General features: G+C 47.0%; 2 protein-coding genes across 2 annotated transcripts; both read left to right on the forward strand.

Annotated features, from left to right (window-relative positions):
• The first annotated feature begins 3,982 nt into the window (after positions 1 to 3,982).
• Positions 3,983 to 11,422, forward strand: LOC133912381 (SNF1-related protein kinase regulatory subunit beta-1-like). Its single transcript, XM_062355076.1, has 4 exons — positions 3,983 to 4,323; positions 8,628 to 8,809; positions 8,900 to 9,062; positions 10,691 to 11,422. Exons 1-4 carry the CDS (start codon positions 4,084 to 4,086, stop codon positions 11,003 to 11,005), a joined length of 900 nt encoding a protein of 299 aa, XP_062211060.1. The 5' UTR covers positions 3,983 to 4,083; the 3' UTR covers positions 11,006 to 11,422.
• A 3,265-nt stretch (positions 11,423 to 14,687) lies between these two features.
• LOC133912382 (verprolin-like) lies at positions 14,688 to 17,114 on the forward strand. Its single transcript, XM_062355077.1, has 2 exons — positions 14,688 to 15,627; positions 15,772 to 17,114. The coding sequence occupies exons 1-2, from the start codon at positions 14,757 to 14,759 to the stop codon at positions 16,167 to 16,169; spliced, it is 1,269 nt and encodes a 422-aa protein (XP_062211061.1). The 5' UTR covers positions 14,688 to 14,756; the 3' UTR covers positions 16,170 to 17,114.
• The last annotated feature ends 508 nt before the right edge of the window (positions 17,115 to 17,622 follow it).

The raw sequence follows: 17,622 nt of genomic DNA on the forward strand, positions 1-17,622 counted from the left end.
TAACTTCCATGAATGCATATGAATGCAATGATATATCTTTTTTTACATCGCACCCATTCTCGGGCAACGTACTATGCGTACAGGTACTGTCATGATATTTACAACATAACTTCCAATGCATATGCAAATGCAAGTGCACATGACAGTAATATACTGCAATTGTACTAAGGTGTACCACCAATAATACCTCAACTTCATTCTTAAGTCGAACAGCAACATAGTTCAACAAGAATTGTAGCAACATAAAGATAGACATAAGACAATGATTAACTATGCTTAAAGGTAAAGAACAACATATAATTCATTTCATATTCATATTTTTCATGGTTCCGAAATAAAGGTGTAAGTAATGAAAATTTCAAGTCAAAATAGTAGCAACACCATAGCTACGTTTACTTGCCTTCAACCGACGATAACGGCGAACTTCAAGTATGAGACAAAGCACCACCACCTAAACACAATCATAACTCAGCACCAACACTCCTCATACAAGCAAATACATAAAACAAAGCGCTTCTACACCCGAAGCCCTCAATTAAGCAATACCGACCAAAAAAACAGCACACACGCATTAGATTGACAAGAGCAGCAGTACTTCTCTTTTTCTTATCTATTTTTCTACCACATATATGATAACAAATAAATACATTTTAGGAAACTACAGAACAAGGGCTACAACTTTCATTGTGGTGACATAATTGTTCCATGCCTCTAAAATCTCCTAAATGGCATAACAAAATAGCTCTAGAAACCTGTCGTCAATTTCAAACAGCAGCCACTCAAGACTGTTTATTTCCAGAAATACTCAACGACAAATTCTAAAATTTTGTGGACATGTAGATCATAACACAATATTCAACTTTTATATAATTTGGATCTACATAAAACGTATTTAACATGAACTAATTAAGCTTTGAACTTCGACACTGAAATCTGTTAACAATTGATTGCAGAAAATTTAGAACAGCGTAATTGGAGCTATAACCAACGAAAAATTGCATACTTCACACCATTGAAAAGCTTAACGAATCCTCTACAACTTCCTAGCTATTCTCGCCAGAATCTGATAGCTAAATTCAAAAATTCATAGCTACTAAACTACTTGGCCAAAACTTCTGAAATTTCACTGGTAGCTACCTTTCGCAGTTAACTACAACTTTGTCTATGGTGGAAAAAATTATTTCGGCCATTAACTTGCCCAAAAATGATGTTGAACAAAGACTGCACAAGCTGACAGATTTCAGAATGTGGACAAAATTGATTTCGACCAAACCTCCAACTAAATCCCCTCTAAACTCGTGATTAAAACCTCATAAATCGACCAAACGGATAGGATTAGGGTGGCGAATCTCACCTAGGAAACCATAGAGAGCACACCAACGTCCCCCGGGGTTCTCCTCCTCTTTCTTCTCCTTCTTCTCCCTCCCTTCTTCCCTTCTTACTTTCTCTTCTCTCTACTGCACAAGAGCAGCAGCAGGGGGGGACGTCCAGCAGGTGCAGGGTGGCAGCCAGGGAGGAAAAACAAGTCCTGGCTAGGGTTTTGGCTGGTGGAGGGGAAAAAGAAAGGGGAAGGGCGCCTGGGCCTTTGGGGAGGGGTTGGGCTAACCGGCCCAAGCTTAGGTTGGCTTAGCCCACTCCCAGGTTATTTTTTTTTAAAAAAGAAATTCACTGGTGCTATTTTGCTTCAATTCCTTTTCTCTCTTTTTCCCAACGAGAGCGATTCGACACCGGAAACCAAAAACGACAACTTCCAATTTTTCCCAAAATTTTAGGGCGTTACAATGGGAGTAAAGCTCTGAGATTTGGAAGGTGATTCAAATAAAAAAGATTTGAATTCAAATTAGATTTGAGCTGAATAGAATCTAAGAATAGATTTGAAATTAAGAGACATTCAATTTCAAATCTCCACACAAAGAACCATAAAAACTATAAACCAATGCATATGAACCAATTTAATGCAGAGATTATTTTGGATATAACTCTAGTGCATCTTGAATAACTAGTCAACTTAATACATTTGAATATATATTTTTCTTTGATTTTAGTAGGTTTAATTAATCACATACGGTTTTAATTTGGCATGAAATCTGTAATTAATTAGTATTCTAAAACTCAAGATGTTACATAGCTCCTCCGTACCACTGTTTGAAAAACTCATACACTTGGGTTCGCTTCATTCCGGCTTCTCGTATTTGACCAATTAGCAGTCAATTAGGATGTCATTAGGACCTCAACTTATGTGTCTTGTTTGGACTAGCTAAATAATGATTTTGTTCGAACACAACCTTTTGCACTATCTAAATTCCCTTTTGACAAATTCTAAACTGAACAGGGACATCACAAGACATCCTAGTAATAGCATTCTCTCAAGGGGTATTTCCTTATATGCCACCACAAAAACTCACAAATCCCTAATATGCCATCAGTGTGTCTATAATGTATGGGGCCACCTCAGTCACCGACAGTGGTATATCAGGGATTTATGTTTTATCTAGTAATATATGAGGAATTATCCCTTCTTTTAAAGTATCATGTGATGAGGGAGCACCTTGTTCCCCTTGTTTAATGCAAACTATATGCTTCTCATATATATTTTTTATCTCCTCTCATCCTTGTGTAGCTCTTTCTAATACTAAATCCAATCTTTTTGGCATAGAAGTTGTATATCTCATATGCATCGTCCTCTGATTCGAAACTCATTCTAACTTGAGAAACAATTAAAGTTTGATCAAGCTTATCATCAACCTATGGTATAACGGGATAAAAATTAAAATGATCTAACTACAATGAGAAAAACTATGTTAGACTCAACTTCGTTAGCTCTGGTTATCTCGCTTAGCGATTTCTTATGTCCCATGTCTTCGGGTATTTCTAAAACTGATGGCTTGGCAATTATGCTAAGATGATGCGAATTAGTGCAGGAAGAATTATTGGCAAGAACAGCACAGCAAATCAACTGGCATGAACATATTGACGTTTTTGTATAGCCTTGAGAACTGATCAGATGCATAGACATTCACTAAAGAAAGAAATAGTTGACAGACAACTGATACACTAAAGAAAGAACTAATTAGAAGCATAAACATTCACTAAAGAAGCCTTGCCATGTACTTGTCGACCACGCTGGAGCTTATATTCAATGTGTCCGATTCGTCCTCCACGTTCAGGTCGTCACTGATGTTGCCACCGCACGCAACCTCAGCTGATGGCAGCCCGTCGGGGACGGCCTGCTTGTCGTGGACGTCTGTTCGGCGATCTCGGCAGCATTGGACTACTCGTTGTGGGCGGATTGCTCGGCGATCTCATCCAGGAGCGCGGCCATGCATGAACAGACTGCAGATGGTTGCAGAAAGATCGACGATCTCGAACTGACAGGTTGCTTGGCGATCTTGTTTAAGAGCGCGACCAAGCACGGAAGAACTACATAATGGTTGCAGAAATGCCGATGATCCCATGCAGATGGTTTCCTTTTTTTGTTTGATCGGTGTCTTATTTTGTTCGATGCACGTATCATATCTATTTGACCGCTGACGGTTACTTTTTTGTTTGATCAGCATCCTATTCTGTTGATGGCTCGGCTCGCGGGAGCTGCGGCTCAGCTCATTTGACTCGGCTCGGCTCGGCTCGCTAGCTTTGAGATGTATGCTAGGACACGTGGCGAGCATCCGAGCTGTGCTGCAGGATTTGCAACATCCCTTCGTAGATTTTTTTTTGGATTCCCTCCCCTCCAACGTGCGAGCCGTGACTCGGCCCCACTCCACGTCACCCGGGCATATCAACACGCGCTCGCCCCTTGCTCCCCAACACCAAGTCCTCCTGCGCCACTTTGAAACCAAACGGCACGGGCCCCACGAGGCAGTGCCTCGGAGCTCACGAGCGCCGGGTGCACGTGTGGCGCCACGCTTCCCGGGCGAGGGCAGTGGCACACGCTTAATTACGAAAAGAGCGAGGCCCTATTATTACGAGCCCCGCAGCACCCCTTCCCTCCTCTTTTCCCCCCTTCCCAGCGGCACCAGGCCCGCCCGGGTGGCATCTCCGTAATTTCGCCGCCTCTTCGCCGCCGCGGGGGTGTGAGGGGGAGGCATGGGCAACGCGAGCGGCCGCGAGGAGGACACTGCGGCCGTGGAGGGCGACGGCGCTGACGTCGAGGACGGCGGCGGGGACTCGTCGGTCCGGTCGTCGGAGCGCGGCTTCCCGCCGTACGGCGGCGGGGGCGCCAACCACGTGCGGCCCGCGTGCTCGGTGGGGGTCGTCGGTGGCGGCGGCGGATCGCCGCCCGGGAGCCCCGGCCGATCCCTCTCGCCGCGGATGTTCGTGCCCCAGGTCAGATCACGAGATCCCGGGCCGCCGTCTCGGTTTGGTTGCTCATTCGGTTGATCCAGGGTTTGGTAGGGGCCAATGCGAGGAGTGGTCGTGATCTGGAGGTGACTTAGTGTTATCTCAATTCGCTTGTGATTAATGCGGACCTTCTTGTGGAGGTCACTTCTGAACCGATTTAGTGGCTATGCGCGCGTAATTACGTTACGTTATTTGCTTGATTTGTATAATTAGGTGCCCACTTCATAGTGTAACTTAATTTTCGCTAGCAATGCGGGGAAACTTTTTTTTTTTTTGGCTCCCGTTGGATCATGCAGGACAGCTTTGATTGGTTGTTCCTCAGCAGTAGATTTTGTCTGATTAGTTTCTTGATTCTTGGATTGGTAGACTGACTGTAGCTGAACAGGGAGCTTCCAGTGTACGCAAATTGTTGATTGGTCTTGTAATTCTAAAAAGAACTTTGTTTTGGCGTTTTATACTAACAGAGAGATTGCATTCTAGAGTTCTCACTAGTTTGTTGAATCGTTTATTAGATGGTGTTATTGTGATGTGAGAAGCTAGTGTTGAGATTGATGTTGATTGGACTCTGTCCAAGTAGTTTATTCTGTGAGCCTTTCTTTTCATCCTTTATACATATCAGCAATTAAATATTGCTCAGAAAGTCAGGCCTCTGGTGCATATTGACATTGATTCATACCTGCTATATGCCTATATCTTATGAAGAAGAACTTGAGTGCCCATTTAAAGCTACTTTCAGATGAGTATAACAACAAAGCATTTCAGTCCCAAGCAAGTTGGGGTAGACTAGAGATGAAGCCCAATAAGATCCAACAAAAAAAGATGATGAGAAAAAGAAATGGAGAAATAACAAAGGTATTATTAGTAGTAAAATATAGTAACAGTAATAAAGGTGAAAGTAACCTAATTCATGGTTCTGGCATGTGGATTGCTAATTTCCACTTGCTCCTATCCATGGAGAGTTTGGTCGACCCCTGTCTCGCTCTACATTACCGGTGTGCCTTAGTATTCCGCTAGGTGTCTCTGGAGGCCTCCGTTGGATATATCCAAACCATATCAACCGTTGTTGGACATGCTTTTCTTCAATTGGTGTCACCCCTATCCTATCACGTATATCATCATTTCAAATCCGATCCTTTCTCGTATGACCACAAATTCATTGTAACATACACATCTTCGTTATACTTAACTGTTAGACATGTCGCCTTTTAGTTGGCCAATATTTTGCGCCATACAACATTGCGGATTGAATCGTTGTCCTATGAAACTTACCTTTTACCTTTTGTGGCACCCTCTTGTCACAGAGTACACCAAAAGCTTGCATCGTTTCATCCATTTGATTTTGATTCTGTGACCAACATCTTCATCGATATCACATCCCTTTGTAGCATCAATCACAAATATCGAAAGGTATCCTTCTTGGGAACCACCTCTCCTATGAGAACCACCTCTCCTATGAGGCTAACATCTCCCTCCTCATGCCTACTAGCACTAAAATCGCACCTCATATACTTGGTTGTACGAGTCTAAAACCTTTTGATGATTAAATCTATCTCCACAACTCTAATTTCCTATTAACCCCTGTCTTACTCTCGTCAACTAGCACCGCATGGTCAGCAAAGAGCACACACCAAGGGATATCTCCTTGTATGTCCCTTGTGACCTCGCCTATCACCAAAGCAAATAAATAAGGGCTCAAAGCTGACCCTTGGTATAATCCTATTTTAATCAGAAAGTCAGTGGTGTCACCATCACTTGTTGGGACCCTTGTCACAACATTATTGATACTTTTCAAATTGAATTTGATATGTTTATCACGATCATATTTTAAACTGTGTCTAAGGATTCGAGTTCATGACTCATATATGAAAATACCTGAATGCTCTGTTCAATTAAGGCCTAGCTACCTAATGTATATATCATAATGTTACTGCTGAAGCTAGATTGATATTACAGTCAACATGCTTCTCCATTTTTGTTAGAGGTCATATCATCTGTTATGTCCAAAGAAGAATACGAATCCCTGCCCTTTTCAGACCAATATTTTTTGTTGCGTTTACTGGAATGTTGCTCTTATTTTTGGTGAAGTTTATATATCTACCGGTATGCTGACATGCCATCTAACATTTGCATCAAAATTCTGCTCATTCCCCCAAGTTTAGTTTTAGTTGGATTGGTTAAACCAAAACAAATGAGACAAGATAACCTCCAGTTACTACTCACTGCATTTGTTGCTCCATATTTGATGTTGTTCTCACTGATGCTGTTATGTTGCAATATTGTGTTAGTAGGAATGGCACATTTAATATGCAAAATAAGTATATCGAAGGATTTCGCAACATGGCTCTTCTGTCTAGCCTCGGAATGGCACAATATGGTGTTTCCTTTTCAGCAACCTCTTGATTTTTTTTTAATAGCACACAATTTTAACAGTGGTGTGGTGGGTATTCTGAACCACATGGACCACAGGTGGTGTGCGTATGGAAATGTGTAAAAATAAAGTATGTGAGGATTAACTGGTATAGGTCTTCAAAAAACCAGCGAGTTTATCAATGAAATGCTCACAGTAATTTATTAGAATATTATCTCAAACTGTTTCATTGTTAGAAGTCTATGCCATTAAGCATGGTGCTTCAGAACGGCACAAATGGTGTTCTTTTTCTTTGCATAATGTGTTTGCAAGTGTGGATTTTGGCAGCATCCTGCATAGATAGAAATAAGAAATGGGAAAGATCAATTACATGTGGTGTAACTTGTGGCGTTATGTATATCGGACTTCAAATAAAGACTAACTGTTTTTAACAATAATGCTGTTGGGCTTCAGCATGGGACAATTTTTCTTTTTTTCATAATGTGTTGCAAGTAGATCTATAGAGCATCTCCCTCTTTTTGTCACATGCTTCAACAGTGATGTGGTGTATAGCCTGAACTCTGAAGTCTGAACCCTGAAGTCTGAACCACAAGAATTATAGAGCATATACAGAACCGAGAAAGATAAGTACATGGAGTGTAATTTGCAAGTTAGGCAAGTTTAACCTTTCATTCCCAGTGTTTTGCTATAATATTAACCTTTTATTCCTGGTGTTTTGCTATGTGGCCCTATTTGAGGTCTGCCACATTTTTCTTAGCCTTGTGACCACCTGTTATAAGGCTTGTTTGGTTGCTTATCACAATTGTGGTTTCTGCTGCCACAACTAAATCAAAGTGCAGTTCACTTGATATATCATTGATATCTTCCTTTTATAAATTGTAATACCAATAATATTCAGCGGTATTATTAAGATATGGTTATCTTAGCATTGGTGGAGTTTCGTTGATGCCAGAATAGTATCATTCCTGATTCCTCTAATAATCTTGAATCTAGTATATGACTTCTTAGATACTCTTATTGTTCTCTCATTTTATTTTTGGTGAAAATTGGATTTACTTTCTTTTTGGAAACTGATTGCTTGTTTTTCCTTTCATGATGCAGCAATTCTTCTTTCAGCGAGTTGTTTTGCAAGAATGTGATATGTAGCATCCAAGCTCATGTTTTGTAATATCAATTACTCCATTGAATATCTTTATGTGGTCTTAAATATTTTGAGGGAACTGGGTATCTTGTCTTAGATTTTTTGGGCTGCACTTTCTCAAGGATAAAACGCTAGAAGCTGGGTATTAGTCTGTATCATGGAGGATGAATGTATTTGTCTAAAGTAAATGCAAGTGCAAGTAGTTAATACTCCCTCCGATCACAAATGTATGTTGTTTTGGACTTGGGCACAAGGATTAAGAAAGTAGCTCAAATAATCTTGTTGCCCGTCATTTATACTACATTGGGAAAGAGAGATCATTTATTCGTGAGAATGGTAGCATTATTTAGCAGGAGTAAGGATGGAAGAGAAAATTAAAGAGTGCATAGAAGTTCTAGGATGACATACATTTAGCAAAGAATTGGAGAGGCTAAAACGACATACATTTGTGATCGGGGGAAGTAGTTCCTATCAGTAAGGAATTCCTATCTTCTCTGCCTGACGATATTTCTCCCAGTTACCAATAGAGGGTGAAACCCATCAATACAGTGATCAAATATAATGGTCGACAATGATGTTTCTTGGCCTAGGATTTGGTTCGACAACTTTCTTATCCGTCTCCTCTAGTCTGTACTTACTCCTTTGTCCCTACTCCAAATGGTCTATCATACACTTGTCTAACATATATTTTGTAATCAGTTATTTCTTTGGAAAGGATGATTAAGCTTAAATGTGTGTAGTAGGAACATTGTCAGTATATTGACCTGTCCTGTATTGCAGACACCTGTACCTCCACTGCAAAGAGCTGCTGATGTAACCCCAGTGTTCAACCAGATACTAATGAGCGAACAAGAAGAAGAATATGATGGCCCCCCTCAAAAGGAAATTCCTGCTTTAATTGTGTGGTCCCTTGGAGGAAAGAATGTATATGTTGAAGGGTCATGGGATAATTGGAAATCAAGGTACATCAATTAATTTTTAATCCCTCTAAGCAGAACTGTAACTTCAGACCGTAACGATTGATTCTGAGGTTTTTCATATACATGTTGCAGGAAAGCCATGCAGAAATCTGGGAAAGATCATTCTCTTTTGCTGGTCCTCCCATCTGGAGTTTACCGTTACAGATTTGTTGTAGATGGAGAAAGGAGATGTCTTCCTGATCTTCCCTGTGAAACTGATGCAATGGGCAACGCGGTTAACCTTCTTGATGTTGATGTGAGTATTCTTTCTTTTGCACTGAGGACCTGAGCGCCGCCAGAAAAAAGTACTGGGAGAAATTACCACACCAAGCATGACTGCATGACATTGCTGTCAACAATATCTTTTTTTCCTTCCCTCGCATAAAAAGAAGAATGTTTTTGTCGGTGTTATGGGATCCGGAGGTTCCCGAGGCCCGAGGCCAGGACAGCGCAGTGCCACATGGCGCCTTCCCTCGGGGACCACCTCCCTGAGGGCTCGAGAGAAGCCAGGTCCGAGAGGGGGTGCTCGGGGTCAAGAACAGTTGGTCTCCGAGTACCCAGAGTGCCCCGAGAACCCGAGAATAGCCAGGTTCGGGAGTGGACGCTCGGGACCAAGAGCAGTTGGTCCCCGAGTACCCAGAGTTCCCCGAGGACCCGAGAGCAGTTGATCCCTGAGTACCCAGAGTGCCCCGAGAAGCCCCATGCTGATGGACCCCGTAGGGCCTCCACGATGAGGTGTTGATCGGTGGGAGGCCCGATGCTGCATTTAAGGGAGAGCGTGGACGGTCACATCCAACCATAATCCCTCTCGCCTGTCATATTGAATACGTCAGTCCCTACCACCGCCTGGTAGGAAGGTGTGGGAACAATTAATGCGGCGGGTTCCATCGCATGACCCTTCGCGGGGCCTATGAAGAAAGACGGCTTGAGGCTTATCGCCGATCGTCCTGTTGCATTAGACCGTGTCAGACCTACTCTGACCAGACGGGTACGAGGAAGTACTCAGAGGCTAGCCGGTGGGCCCCCCCTGCACCTGCTAAAGTTGGGATGTAAAAACCGACGGGACCATCCGAGGATTCAACCCTCTGTAACATCAACTGTAGAACCATGATGGTTGTTTTTCGTTTATTGTTTACGGGAACTTGTGCCCTCGTTCTGGGCATTCCCTGGAGGGCCTCCCCCCGGTAGATAAAAGTGGGGAGCACTTCGTAGAAAGACACCTGACCTACAGACGGAAAAAGGAAGCTCAAAACTTCACACAGGAATGCTAGAGATCCAGAGAAAGGCATTCAAAGAGCATTGATAATATACTAGACACACTAGAGTAGGGTATTACGTCTCCGTGCGGCCTGAACCTGTCTAAATCATTGGTGCATTCATTACTACTAGCCAACAATGATTCATCCCGCCTAAATCTCACACGCATTAACCCTACATACGAGGTAGATCCAGAACCAGCCCCTCAGCCGAATTTCAAAGAGGGTCCCTCAGGATCCCCGCTTGCGGTGTTTATCTACCGACAGTTTTCTTTTTCATCTTAGCTTAACTCATGCTGTGCATTTCAAAATGCATGGTTCAAGCTACAAACAAATGAGAAGGCACTATGTAGTTTGCTCCTTTAGTGCTTAAACTGCGATAATTTGTCCAGTTTTCTGGAAGGACTACCGTTCGGAACTTCATTGTAGTAATTCTGATGTTTAGTAGTTGTTTAGAATCACCTTAATTTTGCGGTAGGTTAAAAGGCTGACTGAGTTGAGGAATTTTATTAGTTGCACATGAGCCTATTAATGCAGTATACGAGCTTCATAAGTCATGTTCTGCTTTGTTCCTATGTTGATACTGTCCCTTATTCATTGTTTTTGAACATTCTTATCATGCATGCAGGATTTTGTCCCTGAAAGTGTTGAGAGTGTGGCAGAATTTGAGCCTCCTACATCTCCAGACTCCAGCTACAGTTTCCAGGCACCTGAGGACAAGGACTTCGCAAAGGAGCCTCCTGCTCTTCCATCCCAGCTCCATCTCGGTGTTCTTAACTCACAGAACTCGGAAGAAAGCTGTGCGCGGCCACAGCACATAGTCCTCAACCACCTCTTCATCGAGAAGGGCTGGGGCGCCCATCCGCTGGTGGCACTTGGTCTAACCCACAGGTTTGAGTCCAAATATGTAACGGTCGTCCTGTACAAGCCCATCGAACGATAGCACATGAAGTGGATGTTAATGCTTGACAACTCACTCCGAGCGAACATCAATGAACAGAAACGATCAAGGCCTTTCTTCCTTTAAGAGTGCTTTGAGGTTCGGGAGTATTTTTTCCATACATTTGACAGCTTGCAGGACCTTTTGTTAATGTTGTACATGCTGCACTACCATGATGATACTGGCCTCCTGATTTTATAGAGCCCACATGTCCGTGTGTCGTTGTTCCCTGCCCCCACCCAGGAATGAAATGTGTAGAGATGTCACTGAGGACCGTGGAAATCCACATAAATGTTAGGTGCCAGAGTTAGATCTTGTGATTCCTAGGATTTTAATTGTTTTGGACAGTGATGATGATGTTGTTATGTAATAAGAACCAGAGGAATTTACAAATGGGATATGTGTTTAGTCTTTGCTGTCTGCACTAGTGCTTTCAGACTCGAAATAAAAGTTCTGCTCTGTTAGATCATCTTTTAACTATATTCCTTTTATTTTGTTTTCTTTCCGATTCTTCTCTGTTTTTATTTCTTTTATTTTCTCTTATTTACAATAATTTTTCTTTAGAGAGATTCGTAAAGTAAAAGAAGAGAGAATCTTGTTCTGAAGAGGGTGATTTTGATAATCCTTTCGTGACAGGAATTATAAAGTGGAACCGTTGAAACGTTAAAAAGATAAAAATATCTTCACGAAGAAATTATGAGCTTGCAGAAAAACCGTTGAAATGAACTTATGTACCGGGCGGAGATCTGCCTAACCATTTGCTGCAAAGACGCGAAACACAACGCACGCCGGTAACAATGTGAGTTGGGCAGTGACTTGCACGCACGCATGTTATTCGGTTTCTGCCGCTTTGCAGCAGTTCATCAATCACTTGCAGTGCTGGAAATTCTAGAAGCGTATTCGCCGATCATTCGATCCGATCGCTTGGTGTTGGGAAACAGTTGGCCACGGTAAAAACGCCAGAAAAAGGGTAGCGAACGGGCATGAAACGTCAAATCTTTCCTCACATCACCTCCATTGGCATGGTGCATTGATGCCTGCGCTTGTGCCTGACTGCCTGCCTGTGCACGTTGAAACAAGCTGTTGGTTGAGAAAAGGCCCCGGACATCCACGTGAGGTGATGTGTACGGCACCAATCGGCTGGCTCCGCTCCAGAGTCCAGAGTCCAGACTCCTGCAAATGGAGCAGCACTCCAGTCGACTGGAACGGATCATTTTAGCCCTGCAGCGCCCCTGCGCGATTGCCTGAGTGAGTGGCTGGCTGGCCGCACGCCCTTCAATGATGCCTGTCTCCTCCACGCCCTCTCCCCCTGTCTCGAGCACGCCAAGGCAGCCGATGCAACTCTGAACTCTCTCTCTCTCTCTCATCACAGTGCTCGCCTCTCCCCTCCTCCATCTCTTTCACAATGATTCGGTCCAGTGTGGCGCGAGGTGAATCAACGAGCGTACTCACGTACTCGGCCGGGGTCGGGTCCCTTGGCTCTCACTGTCACCATCTGACGCGTGTGGTGGTGTTGATCCACGGGTCGGGCTGCGGACACGACAGACTAGCCAATAACATGCATGATGGGTCGGGCCAAACAGTGAAATTCCGCGCCAAATAAACGATCGAAGCTTGGCTCAAGACGATGAAATTCCGCGCGTGCTCCATCGAAAGGCCGGTCGCGCCATCGCTTCCGTGGACGCTTACAGCCAAACAGGCACAGGACCTGTGGAACGAGGGAGGCCCAGCCTCCACCGGGTCCCACGCAACGCACCTCGGCGAAAATCTCGGTGCACGGATCATAGAACCAGCAGCCTACGCTGCAATTATTGTTGCGCTCTTCCGTTGCTGCTGCAGGTCCCGTACACACACGCTCCGCTCTACTGAAGTACTAATGCTTTAGCAACAGCACTGCAGAGAGCTAGCGATAATTTTACTACGATCACTGATCAAGGGGCAGTAACAAACAAACTTTGTTAAACTAAGACGCGAGAGAGACGGGCGGGAATCATTAGGCAGCTGGCCCGGCACGTCCTTTCTGCTAACTGGGCCGTCACCGCCGAGCGCTTGCGGACAGCGCGGGCACGCTCTCGCTTGCTCGCCCCCAGACCACCCAGACGCGCGCTCCGCAGCCGTTTCCGGGCGCGGCAGGCCCTCGATCGTTCGCATCTCCATCCTCCCGCCGCCGGCGGCGCAAAACGATGCGGGTAGGTGGGCGAGCTTGATCGTGCGTGCCGTCGCGGACGCGCGCCCCGGCCACGAGACTCGCCTCCCCACGGAGCCCAACGCCCTATACTACTGTCCGCTACGCTGCGCCGCGCACGCAGGCACGTACGGCTCTGGCCCCTGCGTTTGTGTGTGCGCGCAGGTGCTACGGGGGCGCCGCGTGGGGTGTCTCCTACTCTCCTCTGGCGCGGAGCCTAGGATTCGACCTCGGAGTGATGGATGGAGCCTTTTCTTTTCCGCATGGCCTCTTTTGCTTTTGCCCACTGTATCTCCATTCCTCCGGCCCGGCCCGGCCCGGCCCGGCCCTCTTTAAATGTGGCGCTATTGCACGTACATTCTGCTTCTGCATGCATGCTGGCTTAGTGCCTGTTTGGATTGAGACCTGGTCGGCTTGCCTGGCTAGGCAGCGCTTCCAGGCGTTCGATTTCGATAGTGTGGGGCTAGGATCGCTGCTTGGCGGGTGAGCTACCTGTTAGGAGTCGAACCAAACACGTCTTTATTGCCTGCGCCCTGCTGCATGCTAGCCTCCTCTCCAGCGATTCACACTTTCACAGACATAAACACAACATGATCAAAGCTTTAACATCATAATCGCCATCAGCAGCAGCAATAGCAGTGGTATCGGATTAGAGCCGAATGATGGTTTAATCTGGAAAAGGGGTGAAGTGGCGATGAAGCTACCCGTTTGTTCTTGCGATTCCCGAGACGTTACTATTTGGAAGCAGACGGGAAACGGGAACGGCAGATCTGTGATTCTAGTCGGATCCAGTGTAAACTTGAAGCTAAAGCAACGAAAAGAAAATGTAGGTTGTGCCATTCTGGTGCGCTGGAAACGCGATCAGAACTATTGACTTTTACAATGTGCATCTGTCCAGATGGAAGAGAAAATTCCATAAGCCATGTTCGCATATGATTTTTTTTATTTGTATTCAGATTCATATTAAAAAAATAAGTAGAAAATTATAAGGTATATGAGAAAATCAATAAATATAGATAAATAAGTGCTAAAGAATATGCTCAGTTGCATTTCCCGAGACCCACAAGTCCAGAACCATGCGTCCCAAACAATACGTATCCCTGAATCGGTGATCCAAGCTGTTAGTTCCACGCTGACGACATGATTCCTTAATCTCCACACTGGCTAGGCTCTGCACTTCGCTGCAACTTTAGCTAATGACATCTTAATTACTAAAGCGGCACTGCCTGGTGCAATGCAGCTGCTGTTTGCAGCACTGGCTAGCAAAGCAGCGAAAGCACGCAGCTAGCGGCCACTGCGTGCAGGTGCAGTTTTTAACTCGGATACTGCCCTCCCCACCACCCCAGCTTTTGTCTCGTCTCCTAACAAAGCCCACACGAGCCGAAGCCCTAAACTGCCCTTCTAAGTGTTGGACGCGTGGGCGGAGGAACAGGGGCGGCGAGGTCATTTCTGCACTGCACGCGCGAACCTGACTCCAATTATAATGCCGCGACACGCCCCCACACGCCGTGTTTCGCTAGCTGCTCCCGCTTGACTGAACAAACGGCTCAAAGACGCGAAGGGGGCGCTATGCCGCCGGAGTCCGCCCAACGACGGGCCTCGTCCACGTGCTCCACCTCCCCGAGGCGGAGCATTGGATGCATGGCCGGCCTACTCCGCCTCATCTCCCCGTACCACCGCAGCCACCACCGGAAGCGCCTCACAGCCAAGCAGAACGCCACGCAGGCTTCGGCGCCGCCACCGTCCTCGCTGCCCAAGAAGGAGGAGGCAAACTCGCCTTCGCCTTCTACAGTGAAGCCGACGCAGGAGCCGAGTGCGGTCCGACGGCGGCGCTCCTGCGACGCGCCGCGGAGCCCGACGATCGCGCCGGAGCACCGGCGCGCCAGCTGCGACAGCCCTCGGCGGCCAGCCATCGTGGCGCGCCTGATGGGCCTGGAGGAGTCCGCACCGCCTTCGCCTACCGCGGCGGCGCCGCGGCCAGTCCCGACCCGTCCGCCTCCTCCCCCACCACCGGAGACGGCCGCGGAGAAGCGGCGGAAGCTTCTGGGCGCGCTGGAGAAGTGCGACGAGGATCTCAAGACGCTGCGGCGGATCATCGCTGCCGTCCGCACCGCCGAGATGCGCGCGGCCGCGGCGTCCGACGTCGTCCCGATGGCAGGGACGCCACCAGGCAAGAGCGCCAAGTGGATGGTCGGCCGCGACAAACAATCGCCGTCCCCGTCGCCGCCGATGCCGCAGCACAAGCCGCGCGCCGAGGAGCAGTTCCCCAGCCCGGACTCGGTGCTGGACGCCATCAGCTCCCCGAGATTCCCATGCAGGAAGCGGCCGTCTCCCTGCACGGATCTCGATGCGGGTAGCAAGGCCGGCTGCGGTAACGGCGCCGTGGCCCCCACCGTCGGATCGAAGATCGTGAAGCCCTCCCGCACCCTTGTTTTCTCCGGTACGTGCGCCGCTGCTGTCACGATACACACTCACACTGTGCACAAAACACACATGCTCGGTATCTTCTAGCTCAGCCACGTACAACACCTTCTACGTGTCACGTCACATTTGTGACAAATATTTTCTCGTGCCATACGTGCAGGCAACTACTGCAAGGTCAAAGCAGGCGACGAGTTGCAGCTGCACGCGGTCGTCGGCGCGCACCATCCCCCGGTGCCGCCGGTGGTGGCCATCGAGGCGTGCACACTACCCGCGCGGCTGCCGAGGGCGGCCGGGGCGGAGAGCTGGCGGCACCACCGGCGGCGTTGGGAGCTGCAGGCCGCCGCCGCGGGGCGGGTCATCAGCCGAGCGATGGTGGAGAGCGTGGGGGAGTTGTGGGGGCAGCAGGGCGCCAGCAAGCAGCGACGGGAGGGTGGCATGGTCGCGGCCGCGCTGGAGCGCGCCATCGTGCAGGACCTGGTGGCCGACATCGTGGCCGAGCTGCTCGCGCTGTCCGGCCACGGCCACGGCACCGGGTGCAGGAAGAGATTGTGCTTCTGATGATCGAGCGGGACTTTCGCGTCGTCTCCTGGGTTTCCTCGCGTGCGTCGCGTGTCGATAGATGTAGGACTGTGCGCTTTGGCAGGTCGAGAACTCGAGATGTGAGGTGTGAAGTACGAGAGGAATTTAGTCAATTTACTGCTGCTGCACCATGGATGTCAGTCGATCGCTAGCCCAGGCCAGCTACCCCCACCTGATAAAGCGATCGGTGATCGTAGATGCATTAAAAGAAGCGATTCGCCATGGCTTCGTTGTAGGTGAGAGTGACGAATAAAAGTGATGGCAAGCAGCTGCCCAAGTACGCAAACAAGGTCTTGGTTTAGTGAGTTTCACTCTGATCTGAAGACTGGCCGGGGCTAAGTCGAGTAGCAATTGATGCCGAAACCGGCACCACTGTGAAAGCTTGATGGCAGCTCTCCAGTAGTCTTCTCTGGATTTCGCGAATTTTAGAGGGAACCATGCCGCTTTTTTGCTTGAATTTTGTTTTGAATTACATTACTTTCTGATTGAAGTCTGAAATTTGGAGGACAGAGTGCGAGATGGACAAGAACGAGGAATGCTTGGAAGTTAGTGCGCACGCTGGCGCTCCTGCTAGGCCATCTCCTCTGTGCCTGTAGGCTGTAGGCATGCTGGCTTGACGCTGTTTGGCAATAACTTTGCACGCTGTCCGACGATTCAGGGACCATTTTTTTTTTTACCGTGACTTTGCCGCCAAAAACAACTATCGGTAGTAGGGAGTACGCTATGAATCTATGATAGAGAGGAATCGGCCAAACACTGTCCAGTCATCGCTGAACAGTTCCTGTAGAACTGATACCATATGGTTTAAAAAACGTGGAACTGCCAAGTGATGCTGCTGTTCTTTCGGTTATGTATACGTGGATCAAATGATTGTCGCAGCAAAGAAGAGGAGAAGACGGTTGTCAAGTGTGTAGGCTTGCAACTCTTGTCAGGGTTATTGAACGTGACGAGTAACGGCAGTGGGTTTTGCGACGAGTTTTGGGTTCCTCAGAATTGCTGCTTACAAGCGTGGTTCTTGTCTGGTGTGATATCTTCGACAAAAGAATGTGGTTTTGTGAAATCTACTCCAACTGTTTCACGGAACGTTTTAGGAAATAAATACAGTACAGGTTAAATAGACTATGGTATCCGATATATTCTTACGTCATGACGCGCCTTCAGCTCACACGATGATGGCGTGATGAATGATCATTTCAGGCGATGTGCATGCATGCATCATACGTCTGACTCCCTCTAGCAGTAAACCAGAGCAACTGGCCTCGACTTTTGATCGTCTCAAGCCCTTAAGCGAGTAAAAGAAGACGCTGCCTTGATACTGCAAGCAAAGCAAGGTGGATAGAATTTCGTACCCACGGTCTCTGGTCGTCCTCGTTTGCGGCAAAGCATGACCGATCTGGCGATCTAAGGTCTCTACATTCTAGGGTGAGGGCCC

Source organism: Phragmites australis, chromosome 3 (genome assembly GCF_958298935.1).
Source record: "Phragmites australis chromosome 3, lpPhrAust1.1, whole genome shotgun sequence".
NCBI classification, from domain to species: domain Eukaryota; kingdom Viridiplantae; phylum Streptophyta; class Magnoliopsida; order Poales; family Poaceae; genus Phragmites; species Phragmites australis.